Consider the following 17,491-nt stretch of genomic DNA (forward strand, 5'->3'; position numbering starts at 1 on the left):
TAGGAAGGGTTGAAGGGTTCATGTTGATGTCCTAGCAAAAGAGCACAATTTTCAGTCGTACAGTATACTTGAAATGACACCTGTCCCAAGCTAATGTGTACTGAGCCTCATCAGAACACACTGAGCAAAGTGAGATTTGTGGGCTGGCTTTGCAGAAATATCAACATGTTTTATCGCAATGCAGGCTATTGTAATGTCTGAAACTGTACTTCTTTTCTTTTCAATTAACTGAACTGGTCCAGAATCTTTACTCCTTTATTGTGATTGCAGGCTAATGCGCAGATATATCAAGAGAAGCACGGTAAGCGCTAATATGCTCATTACATCACAGTGCATTGTTTCAGAGAACATGAAAGTTTTGTGTTCTGCAGGGACAGCCAGCGTTATCATTGCTCTGACCGATGGAGAACTGAATGAGTGGCAGTTTGACACAGCTCAGCGAGAGGTAAGATGTATTATCAAGTAGAGGGGTTTGAGGGGGATAGACAAAATATTGTAAACAGTTGATGAAAAAGGATTTTAGATTTAAGTCACAAGCAAACATTGCCACAGGGGCGGGTCTTGTTATTGTAGGTTGCATGCCAGTTAAATCTATTTATTGTATTCTATGTCTATTCTATTCCTGTTTGTTAGGTTCAAGTTGTAATCGCTGCTCTGTTTTATTGCTCTTTGTGATATTCATATTTTTTAGACTGCTCCCCTTGACTTAAATAATTTCACAGTTTTGTTTTGATTGATGCACCTACAATTTTGAGGCAAATGACTTGGCCTCTCTGGTGCTCCATTAATTATCATTACTTAAAAGATTCAAGATTCAGTACTTTATTGCCAAGAATTTGCTTTGGTGAGCTCAGGACATTAACCACACTGAACACAAGTGGTAAAAGCTCACAAATTCCTGTGGCTGTTTTAGTTCCTGGGACTATTTTTAATGTTCTCATTGTTAGATTCCTTTCAAAGCTGATAAATGCTGCCAATTGGTATTCAACTAAATATGGCCCACCTGTGTGGCGGTGTTTTAATTATGCTGCTTCAGAGGTAATGTACATCATGTTGTCTATCTCCTGTCTAAAAATGTCTACTGTAAAATCAGGCTGGACTGAGGCAGCCTGATGTGCTTTTTTGGGATATATTTGGCTCCATTTAAGCTCACTGCATTTTGGTTTATTTGTTCTTTTTTGCAGGCACAGAGGGCCAGGTCTATGGGAGCCATTGTTTACTGTGTAGGCGTCAAAGAATTCAACCAGACCCAGGTAGGATCCACAGAAGGATATTGAAGATATAAAAAAATACATTAAAAAGGAATTACATTTATTTTCCTTTCTGTGTCTGTATGTTTTTCTAGCTTGCAACTATTGCAGACACTGTGGAACATGTGTTTCCTGTATGGGGAGGCTTCCAAGCCCTCAGGGGAATCATTGACTCGGTATGACACATACATACCACATGTATACACATACAAACACTCATCCGCACACAGAGAAAGACACACAAAATCATATTATGTTTTTAAATTGTCTTTTGATTGTATTGTCTTTTGTCTGATTTCTCAGATCATCAAGAAGTCCTGTATTGAGATTCTAGCGGCAGAGCCATCCAGTGTGTGTGCGGGAGGTAAGAGGTGTGAGCGGCAAGGGTTTCCCCTCCTTGTTAAAACGCTGGGCAGTCACGGTGTGCGATTGTGTCAGATGACAGTCATCTAAAGCCTCTGGAGTGGAACATGAGGTTGAGTAATCGCATGGACGCTTATGACTGTGGAGTGACAGAGAGCGTATTGTCATTCACGGCCGGGGGAAATTAGCATAGCCGCTTCAGCACAGCGTGTGTGCAAAAGGGGGGGGGGGGTTGGTCGGAGGAATTAGCCGTGAATCTTTAAGCATGGCTGCTTCTCTGGCCTAGTTTACCACATCGTATATGTTAACTAAACATTCTGGCTGTTTCAAAATATCCTCTCCCTCACCTCTTCTTCCATGTCCAGCTCTTCAGCAGTTTCAGGAAGTAAGAAACAGGATAACAACTAAGAGAGACTGTGTGAGAGAGCCTTTATGTGTAGCCAGCAGGATGGATGAGCTTTGACACGACCTTATTAGGACTCACTTAAGAGAGTGCATTTGCAGCCGTGCTACCAGGACAACCAATGGAGATTAGCATCCATTACGGATTATGAAGGACGGGAGAGGATATGGAGAGGGGAGAGGAGAGTACAGCAATGAAAATGTTACCTTGAAAGGACAAAAATGAGGAAGGAATAATAAATCACAGTTGTCCCCATGTGATAATTACAGTGTCTGGTCTGTTGCCAGAGCCCGAGTGTGTGTCACTCGACATGTGCCCAAATATCCTCCAACAGCCTCATTTATTTTTCGATTGATGAGAAGCCTAATGGTCAGTGAACTAAGAAATCAAGGAAGACTGGCCTAATTAATGAAGGGCAATGATTGTAATATGCTGAACACATGCTTATAGTGCGCTGCATTTGCCTTTGTTGTGACATGATGTGTATGAATAAAATGCAGCTCTTATTTTAGACATCCAATGTTTACATCTTATGCATCTTAAATTTGTCCTGTGGAGAAATAACCAGCACTTCTGTCCCTTACTCAAGGCTTATTCTTGCAGTATAATGTGATATAATGTTAGTGTCAAGCACTTGTCACAATTTAAAGAATTTAAAAGAGTTTGCTTTTATTTTAAACTGCAAGAATGTGGAGAAGATTCCTGAGAGGTCTAAATTTAACCATCTACCCAAGTCCATCCATCCAGATGCATTTACATATGCGTACATGCTGACATACTGCATAGGTATTGTGACAGTCTCTCTCTCTGCCTTCATGTAGTCACATACCGTACATGCTTTACACCAACACACACATGTTAAGATGTTTTTTAGTCAGCATACACACACACACATCTTCAAGCACATGTACACACATGTCCCTCACATTGATGTGAAGTGACCAGACCGAGCTGCCTGCAAACAGGCCATCAGACTGGACAGTGAACGTTGGGCCACACTATCCGACATGACAGCACTGATTCCCCTCACACACACACACACACACACACAAAGAGAAGACAGTGAGAGTTGGGCCTTAGATCTAACATGACAGCAGAGATTGCTGCTTTCATTAACAGCTGACCCTTTCCTCCCCGTTGTCCCGTCCTGCTTTGCCCCTCCCTGCCCTTCACTGTCCCGTCGCACTAACGTGATTGAAGAGCCGCTGTTCGGACAAGCCGTACCCCATTTTCTCCACACACACACAAGACACACATGCATGTACATGTGTATAGTCACACACATTCATACAAATCTAATCCTTGTCAAACGTTCAGGTGTAGATGTAAATGGACATGCAGCCACAGAGGCAGGCAGAAAGCGGAGAGGAGAGGGCAGCAGCATATTTGTTGTACATGTCAGCAGGGCACCACCAGTCCCTGCCCACCATGTGTCTGACAGCACTGACCTTTTAGCCCATCTAGCCTCGGTGTTTGTGTGTGTGTGTCAGTCAGGGTGTGTAGAAGATGTTCAGATTGAGACTTATTCAGCTTTTATCCATCACTCAGTTATTAAGATTAGAAGGATAAAACATCTGTGGAAACAAACAAGATGTTTATTTTTAGCAAACATTTTGATTTGGAAATATTCACGATGACTCAGAATTTAATATTTGAATGAATAAGATCCTTCTCTGTTACATGTAGTTATAATACAATGTACTTCTTAACTGCTGATGAATAAAGCAGAGCCAGTAATCATTTGTAAGTTGTTTTCTATTTCATTTTTTACTTTTAATAGAGTAGGACAATAATCAGTCTCAATGTGAAACAGTTGCCATTGGAGTAATATCTGCCATGTACCATTTACAAAGTATGTGTTTTTGTGTGTGTGCACATGTGCCCTGTCACAGTGCAGCTCATGCTATTTGATGGTAACACTGTATGAAAGGGGGATGACTGCTTAAAGCAGCCAAGGCACTGAGCATTAGAAATAATTACTGTTAAGACCTCTAATTAAATTGCACATTGTTGTGGCTACAAACCAGTACAAACCACATAAACCATCACTTTATGTGAATACAATCCAAGATATCTGGTATTATACTATATAGTTGTAATGTATTGTTCTGATTGCTGTGGTTGTGTTTTACAGACAAATTAGGGCAGGAGGAGGGAGAAGACATGGGGTGTGGTGAACAGTAAATTATTAGGCTGTCTGTAATGAAGTGTGTGGTTAATCAGGTGACATGTGTGTTTGTGTATATGTGTGTGTATACACATGTAGAATCTGAGTCTAGCTGAGGAAATGACATGAGCAGTACTGACAAGTTGCAAGTCATTGAACATATGTAAATAAGCATGCACACACACATGCAGATATACAACTGTATGAGGTTGGCTGTGTGCATCCTTGCAGAATATTAGAAATTTGACTGAGAGAAGGTTTGTTTTCTCCACTCAGCTCTGCCTCTGTTTGTGTATCTGCATTTATGGCTTTTCAAAGCAGCATGTCTGACCTTTAAGGAAACATTGTCACATATAAACCCACACCCTGAGATGTTTTTATCCAGTGATCTTCACGCTGGAGCTGTAAATGTTAAAGGTGTGGCTAATGTTCACTTCTATCAGCCACGATAATGCTAGAGGAAACCTCAGTGCAAAGCTAGAGACCACACACACACACACACATATGCACGTTAAACGTATGCCTGCACACATTCCTGCATGCACATACTGAAGACATGCAGACGCTTACAGTTTCCTCAGAAAAACACAAAGGCAGTTCATACATACAGTACACACACCAGTATATACGTATCCTCACATGCACATCCTTCACACACACATGTGCTAATGGTGCCATAGGTAAGGTCAGACCTACTTTGACAGTGCTGTTGTCAGCCCTACAGGTATGTTTTTAAGCAAGTGTTTTTTTCCCGCTCTCTAACATATGCTGGGTAGCAGCCACATAGACACTCACAGCATATGCTGGCAAGCCTCTGTCAGTGCGCTTTAACAGTGCCTGGGGGAAACTAAAGGTCAAAGACACACACACACACACACATACACACACACCTTCTGGCTACTGCACTCATATTTGTGAATAGCAGCACTTTTAGCATTAGCACCATTGGAGCTTATTATGGCCTTTCCACACATACACGCACAAGCACACAGATATAAACAAGCAGTAATGAGGCATGCACAAGTTTCTACTGCTTAAGTTAAGCACATCAGAGGAAGGGAATGGCCATCAGCACCACCATAATAGTACATCAGAAATGTTCCTCTACTTCAAGCTAAAATAGGAGACCAATGTTTATCTTTTACATCTCTCACATTCACATGCAGCTGGAAATATGTGTCTCAACATTGTTATGCATGTGTGTATATATTGCTAATCATTTCTGATGGTGCATGCACTCTTTTTGGTTTTTTTTTGTCTCAGAGCGTTTCCAGGTGGTGGTGAGAGGCAATGGGTTTCTCCATGCTAGAAACATTGACCAGGTCCTCTGCAGCTTCAAACTGAACGATACACACACTGTGGGTATGTTCTGCAAACACAGACACACACAAAAGAGCAGGACATGCTTTGCATGGTTTGGCAGGATAAAAAGAATAATTCATGTTAAAGTAAATATCAGAAGTTATAAGGCAAAAAGTTGTGACTGTCACTGATTAATCAAGTTTGGGACTTGTACACAAGACTTCATGCTTGTATTTAGTCTCTTATAATATATTGTTCTGGAAAATACATCCAAACTAAAAATGATTATCAGAACAGATACATCAATGCTTAAACTTAATGCATCGTGGGATTCTGGTTTGGCTTGTGCATTTAAACAGATGTAGGCTGCAGATGTTAAAATTTCTACTACATAAAGTGTGATTTTGTTTTTCCCTGTGCAGATGAGAGACCAGCTGGAATAGAAGATACTTTTCTGCTCTGTCCGGCTCCTGTTGTAGAGGAGGTTGGGAGGTAAGCTGCATATCTCTTTTGGCTCTCACTGCCTTTTCATTCCCCACTCTGTGTCTCAGCCACTACTCCAGTTGCCAAACTCTCCATGTTCAGCTGTAACACTCTGAGCCCAGATATTTGCCAGCTGCACGCTAAGTTTGGTGTGCACACAGAAGACTGCTGTCCTTGAACAAATTAGGGCCAAAGTCATTGAGTGTCTGTGATCAATCAGTGTTTGTCACAGCTAACGAAGCCAGACACCAATCACAAGGGGACAACAGGAGTAGAGCCCAGGAACACAACTTAATGAGAGCCTGCTGGAGAGGACCTTCACAACCATGCATGTGTGTGTATGTGTTTGTGTATTTGCGTGTGTGTGATGTATCCCACTCTCTGTCTGACACTTTGGGAGAGCGAAAGTGTGAGTGGAGTCGGCGGGGCAGTGTAAAGTTTCCTCTGAGGGCTTCCAGCTTTGCCCTCGGTGATTCAGAGCAGAAGTTTCTTGAGGGGGCAAACAGAGCAATGCTGTGGGCTGAGCTCGGAGAGGATCGAGGCCCAGCAGCCTTTCCTTCCCTGCTGCCTTCAGTCCTGTGCATAATTATACACTTCAGCCTGCGGCCTCAGACACCTCCCAGTCATCATCTGTCTTGTTGCTGTCACTCAGATTTTTAGCATGATTTGAGCTTGTCTTGTCCGTCAGTGAAAAGTACTGCTTTGATGGGGAAAAAATACATTTTGTTTTCACACTGTGGCAGCAGGGAGATTTAAGAGTCTGTCACATACAGTATATTTCACTCACACGTGTTATAATAGATGTGGCACATGGAATTTTAATTGTAACTCACAGACAAGTCTTGTGGGATTGACAAAAAGACAGAATTAGAATCAATAAAACAACATCAGTTCACCTAATTCACAATCCAGCAAATATCCGGTCCCTTGCCTGCTTTCATGTCTGATAGTTGTTGCCAGCGTGGCTTTGTTGCAGGTTGGGCTGCTCCTCCTGAGAGCAGAGCAGAACAGGGAGCAACATTACACACTGCAATGGTGCCTGAAGGAGGCATCCTCCCATGTAACAGAAGCCCATTAGAGCAGAGTCAGCACTGCTTAACACCCTTAGTGCTACTAAAGAGGAAGTCAGCTGTGAATGGCTGAAGGGCCCAGAGAGGAGGCCAACAGCTGGCTGATGAGTTCAGGGCTGTGATGCAAAAGCGTGCAGATAGACGTGGAAATATGTAGTGAAGCGAGAGTGCCACTGTGCAGGCCGGACAGGTTTGTGATAGAAAAGGATTTCCTTTGTGTACTGTTGTGTGCCAAAATTGTTTATGTTTAGTCCTCTCAACAAAACACCAGTTAAAATCACCAACTATTATGTTTATACTATATTTATAACTATACATATACATCTTCTCGTTTAAGCCACTTATCAGCAAAAATGCTAAAGTTTTACTAGTTCCAGCTTCTCAAATGTAGAGAATTTCTGCTTTTATGTCATTGTAAATTGAATACCTTTGGACCTTACTTTTTTTTAAAAAAAAAAAGAAGAAGAATACGAAAACAAAAACACAATAGATAAGACACATTATCAAAAGAACCTACCAACACAGACCAAGATAACAGCACCATCCATCCAACACTGCTGAAGTCTTGACAAAAACAATTCTCAGCACAAGGTCTACTTGCTTGATTTTTCTGAAGCTTTCATCCCTGTTTCATGGCCTTCCTCAGTGGATTGAGTTGCTCAAAATTAAACACCAAGTAAGTGGACCTTGTGTTGAGAATTTTGTTGTCAAGCTGCTGTTTTTAAGGTCAAGAATGAAGCTTGAAGCTCAACTGTTGAAGTCCATTATCACAGCCTCTGTCCGAGTCATTGAGTGACCAGTAAATGAACGGCAAAAAAAAAAGCAACAAAAAATAGTCATGACTTATTAAATAATACAGAGCCAGAAATTTGGGGTAAAATAAATTGTAAGATTTTATTCACTGATATACAACGAGCCATGTAGCTAGAAAGAATGCTGAACCCACCCACACATCAGGAAGTAAGACAGATTATACCAATGGTATAAAGATTGCCTCCCAATACGGCAAAATGTTCACAATTTTCTGCTATTTTATCGACAATGCTCAATCAATAATGAAAAATAAACATTAGCTGCTGCACTAAAAATCACCCTTACATGTCAGATCACATTATAGGTGAACTACTTCCTGTTTTGGGGTTGTAAAGTCTATACATGAACTCTTAGGGACTCCAGCTCCCAGCATCACCCAAACCCCAAAGACCCTCACTCACCTCCCGTTCCACCCGAGTCTTATCACATATAATGAAGTCATTGAGGTTGCCGTTACACAAATCTATGTTGACTGGGAACCTTCCGGATGCAGCTCCCCCTCCTGCACATGCACACACACACACACACACACACACACACACACACACACAGGGCAAGACATATATAGTGGGCAGATTGATGATTGATAGGGGCTGAGATCTCTCTGTCAGAGAGGAGCTGATAGCTCTGTGTCCCTTGCCTGAAAGGAGGGCTGACCATATGATGGGGAAGGGGGGAAGAAGCAGAAGAAAAGATGAGTGCCACCTGCACCGCCAATTTCCTACTCTGAAGTCAGTGTCAGCATGAGTTATGAGACGAGCTACAGAGGATACAGGAGGGAGCGAGGAGGCGAAAACAGACTCAGTGATTGAGGAAGTGAAGAGGGGGTCTCAGAAGGGAGGGACAGTGCTGAAGGGATGTAGAACAGGAAAGGCCCTCCTCCTACCATCCCCCTCTCTCTGTTTCCTCTCCTCTCTCCCACCCTGCAGTGACCTCCCCCTTGTCGCCCCCTCCTCAAATCTAAACCCAGAGCTCAATGCCCCCCTTGTCTCTGCCCCCCTGCCCCCCGAACCATAAGAACAGCACAAGAAGCCTTTCTCTATTCTTTTCCAAACCTATAACTACAGTCTAGCTGTCTGCGTTTCCACCCCCCAACTATATGTTTTCTATCGGCTCTTGTCCCTGCCCTGCCTATCATTGTGCAGTTATAGCTGCAGATATCATCACTGAATACTGGAGAATAAGAAGTAATTTAGCTGTCTGTGGTTTCCACATTAGAGTCTGGGTCTGATCCAAACAGAAGAGATTCCTTCTGTGGGTGGAGAACATGCTGACCTCTTTAAAGCCTTTGGCTTTGTGTCTATGTCAGCATGTTTGTGTGCTTATAAGGCAGCAAGTATGGACAAAGTAGATGGAGGAATGCATTTGACACCTCAGGCGAGCTTCTACAGTAGCCGAAAGCAGAGCGTGAATGGGTGCACACAAGCAGATGTGCACTCAAGTGTATGCATTTCTGTGTCAGATGATCAGACCATTCACGAGTTTGTGTTTTGCAGGGTGATCTACCTGCAGGTGAGCATGAATGAGGGCCTCTCCTACATCACCAGCTCTGTTCACATCACTACTACTGAATGTGTGAGTACATCTTGTGTATATAATCTGCACTATCACAACAACACATGCTGATATTTCCCTCTGGCATGCTGCCTTATTTGAATAAACTTTCTTTCTTATTTTCTCTTGGTTCTCTAGTCTTTTTCTTCTCTCCTTCCTCTCTGACGTCTCCTCTGTTGTGTCTGTCATCAGAGGAGGCTGTGAGTACTCTCGCTTTTCATTTTCACCTTTTTCTCGTCTCGTACTTCAGTTTAATATTAATCCTGCCATTCTGTGTTTGTGTGTAGTTCGACGGCACCATCGTGCTAATATCGTTGCTGGTGGTGTTCCTGCTGTTGGCTCTGCTACTGATGTGGTGGTTCTGGCCTCTCTGCTGCACCGTGGCAAGTTTGAACTTCAGACATCAGTATTTTGATATTGTGGTCATTTGTTGATTATATTTTTGTTTCCCTCATGACGTTTCTTTTTTTTTTTTTCAATTGTCAGGTGATCAAAGAACCACCACCACCTCCACCTCCAGAACCAGTAAGACTTGTTTTTTTTCTCTCATTGTAAGTGTTGTTATTGATATGGTAGTATCAGTAGTATTGGTGTTAATATTAATAGTATGTTTGGGAGAATATGAGCATAAATGAGTCTCACTCTAAGGACTCAGATGATGATGATGGGATGCCCAAGAAGAGGTGGCCCACAGTGGATGCATCCTACTATGGAGGAAGAGGAGTGGGTGGCATCAAACGCATGGAGGTACGCATGCACACACACAAACTTTCAACGCTCAAAAGAATATACATATAAATGAGGCTTTCCTAGGTGCGGTGGGGCGAGAAGGGGTCCACTGAGGAAGGTGCTAAGCTGGACAAACCTAAAAATGCAGTTGTAAAGATGCCAGAGCAGGAATTTGAACCGTATGAGCCCAAGCCTCGAAAACCACCCCGCCGCCCCCCACAGCAGAGGAGGTGGTACACACCCATCAAGGTTAGTCTTTGATGTAATTTCCTTCTGAAGTTAAATGTGTATTTTTAAGTTTATGTTTTTATTAGAAAATCTCCCTTTGAAATATAGTTTATTGCATTTATTTTTCTTTCTGGGTTCTCTAGGGGAAGCTAGATGCTCTGTGGGCTCTGTTCAGGAGAGGTTACGACCAGGTATCTCTGATGAGACCACACCCTGGAGACCAGGTGAGTCTGCCTCTCAACTGCAGTCACATTTGATTTTCATCTTCACCTAAAAACATGAATAGAAAATCCAATGTACCACAAATGGGCAAAACAACTGATACAAAACTATAATTTGGTAATTATGTGTAATTTTGGGGATTGCTCTGTGGGTAACAACCACTTTAAAGCTCTTTATGAGCAAGTTGGATGGTACAGTGTGTTTTCTGTCTCTGTGTGTGGACAACTGAGCATCTGCATTCTGTTTTTCTGTCCGTCACATTGTATAAAGACAACACGTGTCAGTGAGCAACATGTACAGCTTCAGCACAGTAGCTCAGTACTGATTTTCTGCATGCACACTGACACACACACACAGTGAGTCAGTGAGTTACTGATACCAGTCTCTTTGACCAGTCGTCAAAGCTGCCATTGTTCACGCACAAGGAGTACTGTACTCTTCTGTACTCTTCTGTACTCTTCTTTGAGAATTCCCTGTGACTCCCAGAAAATGACTGGGTTTCTATCACATTTCCAAATAGCATGTTACACACCCACGCTCTACCTTATAGTAAATTATAGTAGTTATATAGTAAAATTATAGTAAAAACAGCTACTGTGTCAGACTGGGATTTATTTGCTTGGTTTCCTGTAAAACTCAGCTTAAAATTTTAATGTGCTATATTACTGGCCACTACTGCTACTCCCAAAAATAGTCCTAAATCATGACATCACTGTGTGCTGGCCAAGTGTGTGTGACAGAACAAGAGAGAGCAGAGTGACCCCTGTTATCTAACCTTGACCCCGTGTATGGCATCCCATAACCCCACAGACGTGCTTTCATCATCATACTGGTTGTCATGGTGAAACATCTGCTCCGTAGTAAATGGTTTCATTGTCGCCTCTCATAGCTGAGGCCATATCGCAGTGAAATTTATTGATTTGTTCTTTGAATGGTGGGATTCAGCTTTACAGTGTGAGTGTGTGTGTCTACAGTAACTGGAGTCTATAAAAGTGGTCATCACCAATGGTTTTATCCCTTCTTTCCATCTTAGACTTTATTTTTTCTAAGCGGAACAATTAATCTCTGTCAGGACAGAAGTTTCTCGAGTCTTTGTCAGCCACTTTCTGTGGGGCTGTGGTTCACATAGCCGATCAACAATGACCCCCACAACTCCCTTCACGAGCCATTAACTCAGGAAAATAAAACACTACTTCTGACGTGGAAAGAAATGAGGGGGAAAAAATCCACTTTTGTTGCAAGGGAGATAGTTGTTCAGAGCGGGTGTCAATAGCCATATAAGACATGAAAGCTGATGATTTCTCTTGTTGACAAACGCCAGGCACAGATCTAAATTCTCAAAGGGAATTCCTCACAGTAGTAACGTCAAACATCTCTGGATGACAAACAGCAGAGCGGGATTACAAAAAGCCTAACAAGGTGGCGAAAAGCACAGCGATAACGAGCACGGATCAGACTCCTCAATGCAGATTGTTAACCAGCAGCTCAGGAGGAGCTCGTCCTGCTTTCTCCCCACATTACTCCTACTTCACTGCCTCTGCAAACGGCCATCAGCGGGCTGCCAGTTTCTGCCACACTCCGTGTTCGCATTTGATCTCTCCCTGCTGTGTGTGTGTGTGTGCGTGCATGTGTGTGTCACTGTAACGTGTGTGTCAGCTCTCCCGAGTGAGCGTCACACAAACAGATGGGGAGTTGAAAGGCCACGAGCCATATTGTGACAGAAGAGATTCCCTTCTTTTGTCCCCTGAGCTGATGGCACCGATGGCCCCGTCACACAGCAGACCAGAGGGCGGCCACCATCCCTCCGTCCTCACACACACAGGCGGCACAAATGAACACAGCAGCACCTCCCCTTCTTCACCCTCTTCTCTGTTTTCCCCCATTAAAGGATCAGTTCACCCAAATTACAAAATATTTTCTCACTTACCTCTACTGGTACCTAGACATTTTGAGGTTGTGAGATGTCTCTTTCAAATATCTGCCACCACCAAAATACGGTGGACTTGAATGGCGCTAAAAGGCAATTTAGTTGACAAAACAATCTCAACTCAAGGTCCACTTTCATTAGTAGACTGAGTTTGCTCAGTTGCCATGGAACTGAGATTTTTAAATGGATTTTTTTTTATTATCAGCAAGATCTGTTTCAAGTACCAGTTTCTCTGCCACTCTGGGTAATCCACAGAAAATGCTGTCAACAGTTTTCATAGAGACTATTTCTTCCATAGTAGTATTTCTTCCAAATAGTTCTGGTGAAAACTGTTTACAACTGGTTTGAATCAGTTGTAACACCCTAACACCACGTGCTGCGAATTAGAGTTTGTAAAAACTAGTTTTCAAACGAGAACAAAAGTTGAAATAGATAGCTGAACATAATGAATGGTTGAAACGTCCAGCTTCTGCCACTCCAAGTGGTAATTGTTGTAGGTGTCTATGAAGTAGTACTTGAGCTGATTCAATAGGGCTGTGGGGTTATATATAAGACAAAAAAAGGTTGAGAACTACTGATCCTGAACAACCGAGCCACTGATTCTGGAAAAACAACAACCACAAATAGAAGTTTACCTCCATTGTATTGGTGTGGAGGAAGACATCTCAGAAACTGATATCTAAAAACCTCAGTAGATAGAACCTAAAACTATCTACATGGTTAGATGCCACCAAACGTAAGTGATAAAATGTTTCTTTGTAATTTGGGTAAACCGACCCTTTAATACTCAATCTCTCCATTTCAAATCTGTTATCCTGACATTTTTAAAGTATTTAGCATTTCAGAGCCGCATATGTAGTCTATGAAGTGTATTCACACTCGTGAGTATACATGGAGCATTTTCCTTATGTGAGTGGATCACTGTAATGTCATGCGAGGTGACAGGCAGAGCTGTCAGGTCAGATGTGTGTCTCCACTCTTGTCTTTCTCCCGTTTTCTTTACTATAATAGTGACAAATGTGCACATGCATTTGTGGCCTGTAAACGGGCACAAAGTATCTGCTTTATGCGTGTGTGTGTTTGTGAGGGAAAGGCAAAGTCTTGGGGCTCAGAAGGAGAAGCAGAGGCTAGACAGAGGAATGGTGTGAAGAGGGATGCTGGAGGTGTTTTAGGGTTTTGTTTTTCTCCTAAAAAGGAGTTGAGGGTTTGAAGTAAACAATCGCTGAGAGGGGAAGTAAAGCAGTGACAGACATGACAGCCAAAGGGGCACACAGGGAGGCTGACCATCACAAGTGACACATTGCTGACCTCTCACACAACTCATCTATGTATATATCATCTACTTAAGTGGAAAAATCTCTTCTTTTCGCCACTTTTCTGCTGCTCTTTTCAACCCTCTCATGGTGCTCTCTTGCAGCCAGCCCCATAACCTTTCTCTCCTGCTGTTTCTGTTATTCATGAGGCCGAGGTTTCATTCAGGCCATATGTTCTGGTGGAGGCATGCTTACAGTCTCACACACACACACACACACAAACACACTCATATTCATGAGCTTGTGTTCTCATTGTGTCCATATGCTGTCTCTGGTGTTGTGCTGCTGCTCTGCTGCTCACAAACTGGCCTTTTCACCGCGGCCTGGCGACAAGACCCAAGTAGTCACCCCCTCAACTGGGCTTCCCCCAATCAATTACACACCCCTCATATATACACACACACACACAAACACACAATAGCCCCTTCAGTCACAAAGCTGCTGTTGGGGTCCTCTTATTGGCCCCTGTGTGACTTTAGGGCCTCTCTGCTTAATAAGGTGTTATAATCAGACCACCAAGTGAGTCTGTGACACAGAGACCTACTCTCCATCCTTCAACACACTGGCTGAGCGAGACAGATGTTTTTTGTGTGTGTGTGTGTGTGTGTGTGTGAATACTTGAACTTACTAAAAGTGAGGACATTTTTGTAAAGTGAGGACATTTTGGCTGGTCCTCACAACATCAAAGGGCTGTTTGAAGGTTAAAGACTTGGTTTTAAGGGTTATGTTAGAATTAGGTTATGGTGAGGGTGAGGGTTAGGCATTTAGTTGTGATGGTTAAGGTTAGGGTATGGGGCTAGGGAATGCATTATGTCAATGACAGTCCTCACAAAGATAGAAGTACAAGGGTGTGTATGTGCGCGTGTGTGTGTGTGTGTGTCTGCAGAATGATGCTATGCAAGGAACAGGGAGGAAAACCATCAATGAGAACAATAAGAGAAGCGTTCCATTCTCCGCGACTTGTAAATTATGCTAAACGCTAAGGGGCCTCTGTTAACTATTGTGGGGATATTGAAATCCCCCCTTTACATTCCAACAAGCACGTAAGAGACATAAACCACTTTCTGTTCTACATCGAGAGGCCCAGTCACAGCAGAGGCTCAGAGAGAAGAGGAGGGGAAATGGGGAAAGCTGCAGACTGCAAAAGTGTGTGTGTGTGTGTGCATGCCTGTGTTGTCAGTGCCTGTCTTTGCTAGCATCACAGCTATTGTAGTGCAGGTGTGGACAGAAGACAGAAGCAGCTCTGTGCCCTCCGGGGCCTCAAACACACATGCCTCTGTCAGCAGAGCTGGGCAAAAACTCACACAAACCACTTTGGCTGCTGGATCTTAGAAGCTCATTGATTTTGCACAAAGACGCACTGCATTTTAATCTGTATTCCACATTGAAATGATGATGTGTCGTTGTGGTTTAACCTTCATCTGCCTGCCTGTGTGTCTTGCAGGGTCGCTGTATTAGTTTCCAACGGGTCAAAGATGGGGAGTCCACCCCAACCAACCAGGCTCCTCCTCGCACACATCACTCTCCATCGCCTCCTCCTCCTCCGCCTCCTGAACAGCGACCTCTGGTCTCCACTTCTGTCACCCGTACAAAGCCTCCATCAAAAGGGCCCCGCACCACGCCACCCTCCCGCGTACCCCCTTCCGTGGTCCAACCCCCTCCAGGTCCACCCCCAACTCGTGCACCACCGGGGCCCCCAGGACCCCCGCCATCTCGACCCCCACCCAGGCTCTGATGATGAAGAGAGGGCCTCCAATAAACAACTGATACATCAGCTCAATCCATAAAAAAAAAAAATGTCCTCCTTTCACCCCAAAGACTCAGACAGCAGAGAGGCGTAAAATCTTAAAAGGCAGGAGCGCTGACTTGAAGCTCTGTGCTTTGTTGCTGGACAGCAAAAAAAAATATTTATCTGATCAAAATCAGCTACTGAGTTTCATCTAAGATAACATTTTTATAAAAACACACATAAACATTATAGAAAAAAACAAGCATGTAGTTACTTGATTAAGCTTGTATGTACAGTATTAAGATGTCATGTTGACTTAAGTGGTAAGAGTAAGTGCAATCCTTTCTGGGAATTTAACAAAAAGTGTGTTGTTGAAAGTTAGATTGTGACAGTTTGTGTATGAATGATGATGGTAAATAGACCTGTTTACTTTGTTGGTAGGTTGGTAGAGAATAATAATGTTGAGCGAGGATGCGGTGAAAAATACAGCATGTAGTGAAAGATGACAGCAATATCAGCTATGGTTTTTAAATGTACACTATCTGAGGTTACTAAAAATCACTCATTCATCAAAGAAACTTTTTCTACATCCTAGTTAAAATTTTGTGTAAAAGTTCAGTGGTTCAGTTATTACAACTGCAGGGCAGTTTCTACATATTTTATTTATTTGTAATACAAGCCCTGTCTGCATCTGTTTTCTATTTAGTATCAGGTGGGTTTCTGGGTTTCCAAATCTTTGAGGGAGGAGGATATGGAGGTGGATGGAAGCATTGTGGCATGGCATCCGATGTATTTGTGGTCTTATTAGCACCTTCAAATGAAAGATTGCATTGAATATGAGTATCTTCAGGGTTCCTCCTGTATACAGCATTTACTGACTGAAATGATCATTTGCATTATTTCTTTATTAACAACCTTTTGTGTCCATCTTTAATAAACAAAATGGTTTTTTTAATGTGCTGCCTGGCAGTGATTTCTTGCATAGTTATTAAAAGTGTTGAAAAATATGGTATTATATTTCAATAGGACTTTTTTTGCAGTCATATTGTGAATCAGCTTACAAACTCATTGGGGCCAGTACAACAGTGACCTAATGGCATATTTATTAAGTTAATTGGATATTGCAGGATGCAACATTTGGTGATGTTATATGTACCTCTTTAATTAAACTAATTACACTTCCGCTGCTGTCAGGACACTAATAATCTATCCATGACATTTATATAGGTAGCCTGCAAAATTAATACTAAATTCTTTCTACTAAAGATTTTTTTAGATGCTTTTGGGTTTTTTCAAAGTTATATTTCTACAACACGTCACTGCTCTGATATAAATCGTTTTGTCACTTATTTCCCATTTAAACAACCGATGCAGAAGTCCTGCAGTGTACTTACAGTGGCTTTGAAAAGTATTCAAACCAAATCATTAAAAACGTGTTTTCACTTTGTTATTAAGGGTTATTATGTGCAGTAAAAAAGTACATTTAATCCATTTTAAATAAAATCTGTAACACAATAAGGTGTGTAAAAAAGTTAAGTGGTCTGAATACTTTCTGAAGCCACTTTATATACATTTAACCTCAGTGCTGTTCTGAGAATGTCCTGAATCAGGATATCTGCACCCCTCAGAAACAGAAACACACACTCAGCTCAGACACACAAGAGTGCGATTAGGAGGTCAGTCTGTCACTACATGACTCATTTTGCTGCAATCCATGTAGGGAAATGAATCACACCAGGCTAATGGTATGTTAACTCACCCCGCACAACGACAAGCTACAGCTTCTTTCTCGATGTCTTTAAAGGAGCTGCATTAAAGGCACACTGCCACATGAAAAACGAACCACAGGCTGCAGATAACTCTGATTTCTCTTAAAAGATTAACAATTGTCCTTATCAGAAAGAAAGAGTTAAAGAGGAAAGTATTGTTTTATACTTT

The 17,491-nt window shown here is 42.4% G+C and overlaps 1 protein-coding gene across 2 annotated transcripts in view; it reads left to right on the forward strand.

The window, feature by feature from the left end:
- Nucleotides 1–16,508, forward strand: part of antxr1d (ANTXR cell adhesion molecule 1d) — a 27,216-nt gene extending 10,708 nt beyond the window's left edge. For both annotated transcript variants that reach the window (XM_044213129.1, XM_044213128.1), the window contains exons 5-18: nucleotides 271–301; nucleotides 372–445; nucleotides 1,185–1,253; nucleotides 1,346–1,426; nucleotides 1,554–1,614; nucleotides 5,447–5,545; nucleotides 5,908–5,977; nucleotides 9,348–9,426; nucleotides 9,693–9,788; nucleotides 9,892–9,930; nucleotides 10,054–10,152; nucleotides 10,219–10,383; nucleotides 10,506–10,586; nucleotides 15,269–16,508. In XM_044213129.1, coding sequence (XP_044069064.1) covers nucleotides 271–301; nucleotides 372–445; nucleotides 1,185–1,253; nucleotides 1,346–1,426; nucleotides 1,554–1,614; nucleotides 5,447–5,545; nucleotides 5,908–5,977; nucleotides 9,348–9,426; nucleotides 9,693–9,788; nucleotides 9,892–9,930; nucleotides 10,054–10,152; nucleotides 10,219–10,383; nucleotides 10,506–10,586; nucleotides 15,269–15,559 — 1,335 coding nt within the window. In that variant the 3' untranslated portion in view covers nucleotides 15,560–16,508. The remainder of the gene's footprint in view (nucleotides 1–270; nucleotides 302–371; nucleotides 446–1,184; nucleotides 1,254–1,345; nucleotides 1,427–1,553; nucleotides 1,615–5,446; nucleotides 5,546–5,907; nucleotides 5,978–9,347; nucleotides 9,427–9,692; nucleotides 9,789–9,891; nucleotides 9,931–10,053; nucleotides 10,153–10,218; nucleotides 10,384–10,505; nucleotides 10,587–15,268) is intronic.
- The last annotated feature ends 983 nt before the right edge of the window (nucleotides 16,509–17,491 follow it).

This window comes from Siniperca chuatsi, linkage group LG11 (genome assembly GCF_020085105.1).
Source record: "Siniperca chuatsi isolate FFG_IHB_CAS linkage group LG11, ASM2008510v1, whole genome shotgun sequence".
In the NCBI taxonomy this organism is placed as follows: domain Eukaryota; kingdom Metazoa; phylum Chordata; class Actinopteri; order Centrarchiformes; family Sinipercidae; genus Siniperca; species Siniperca chuatsi.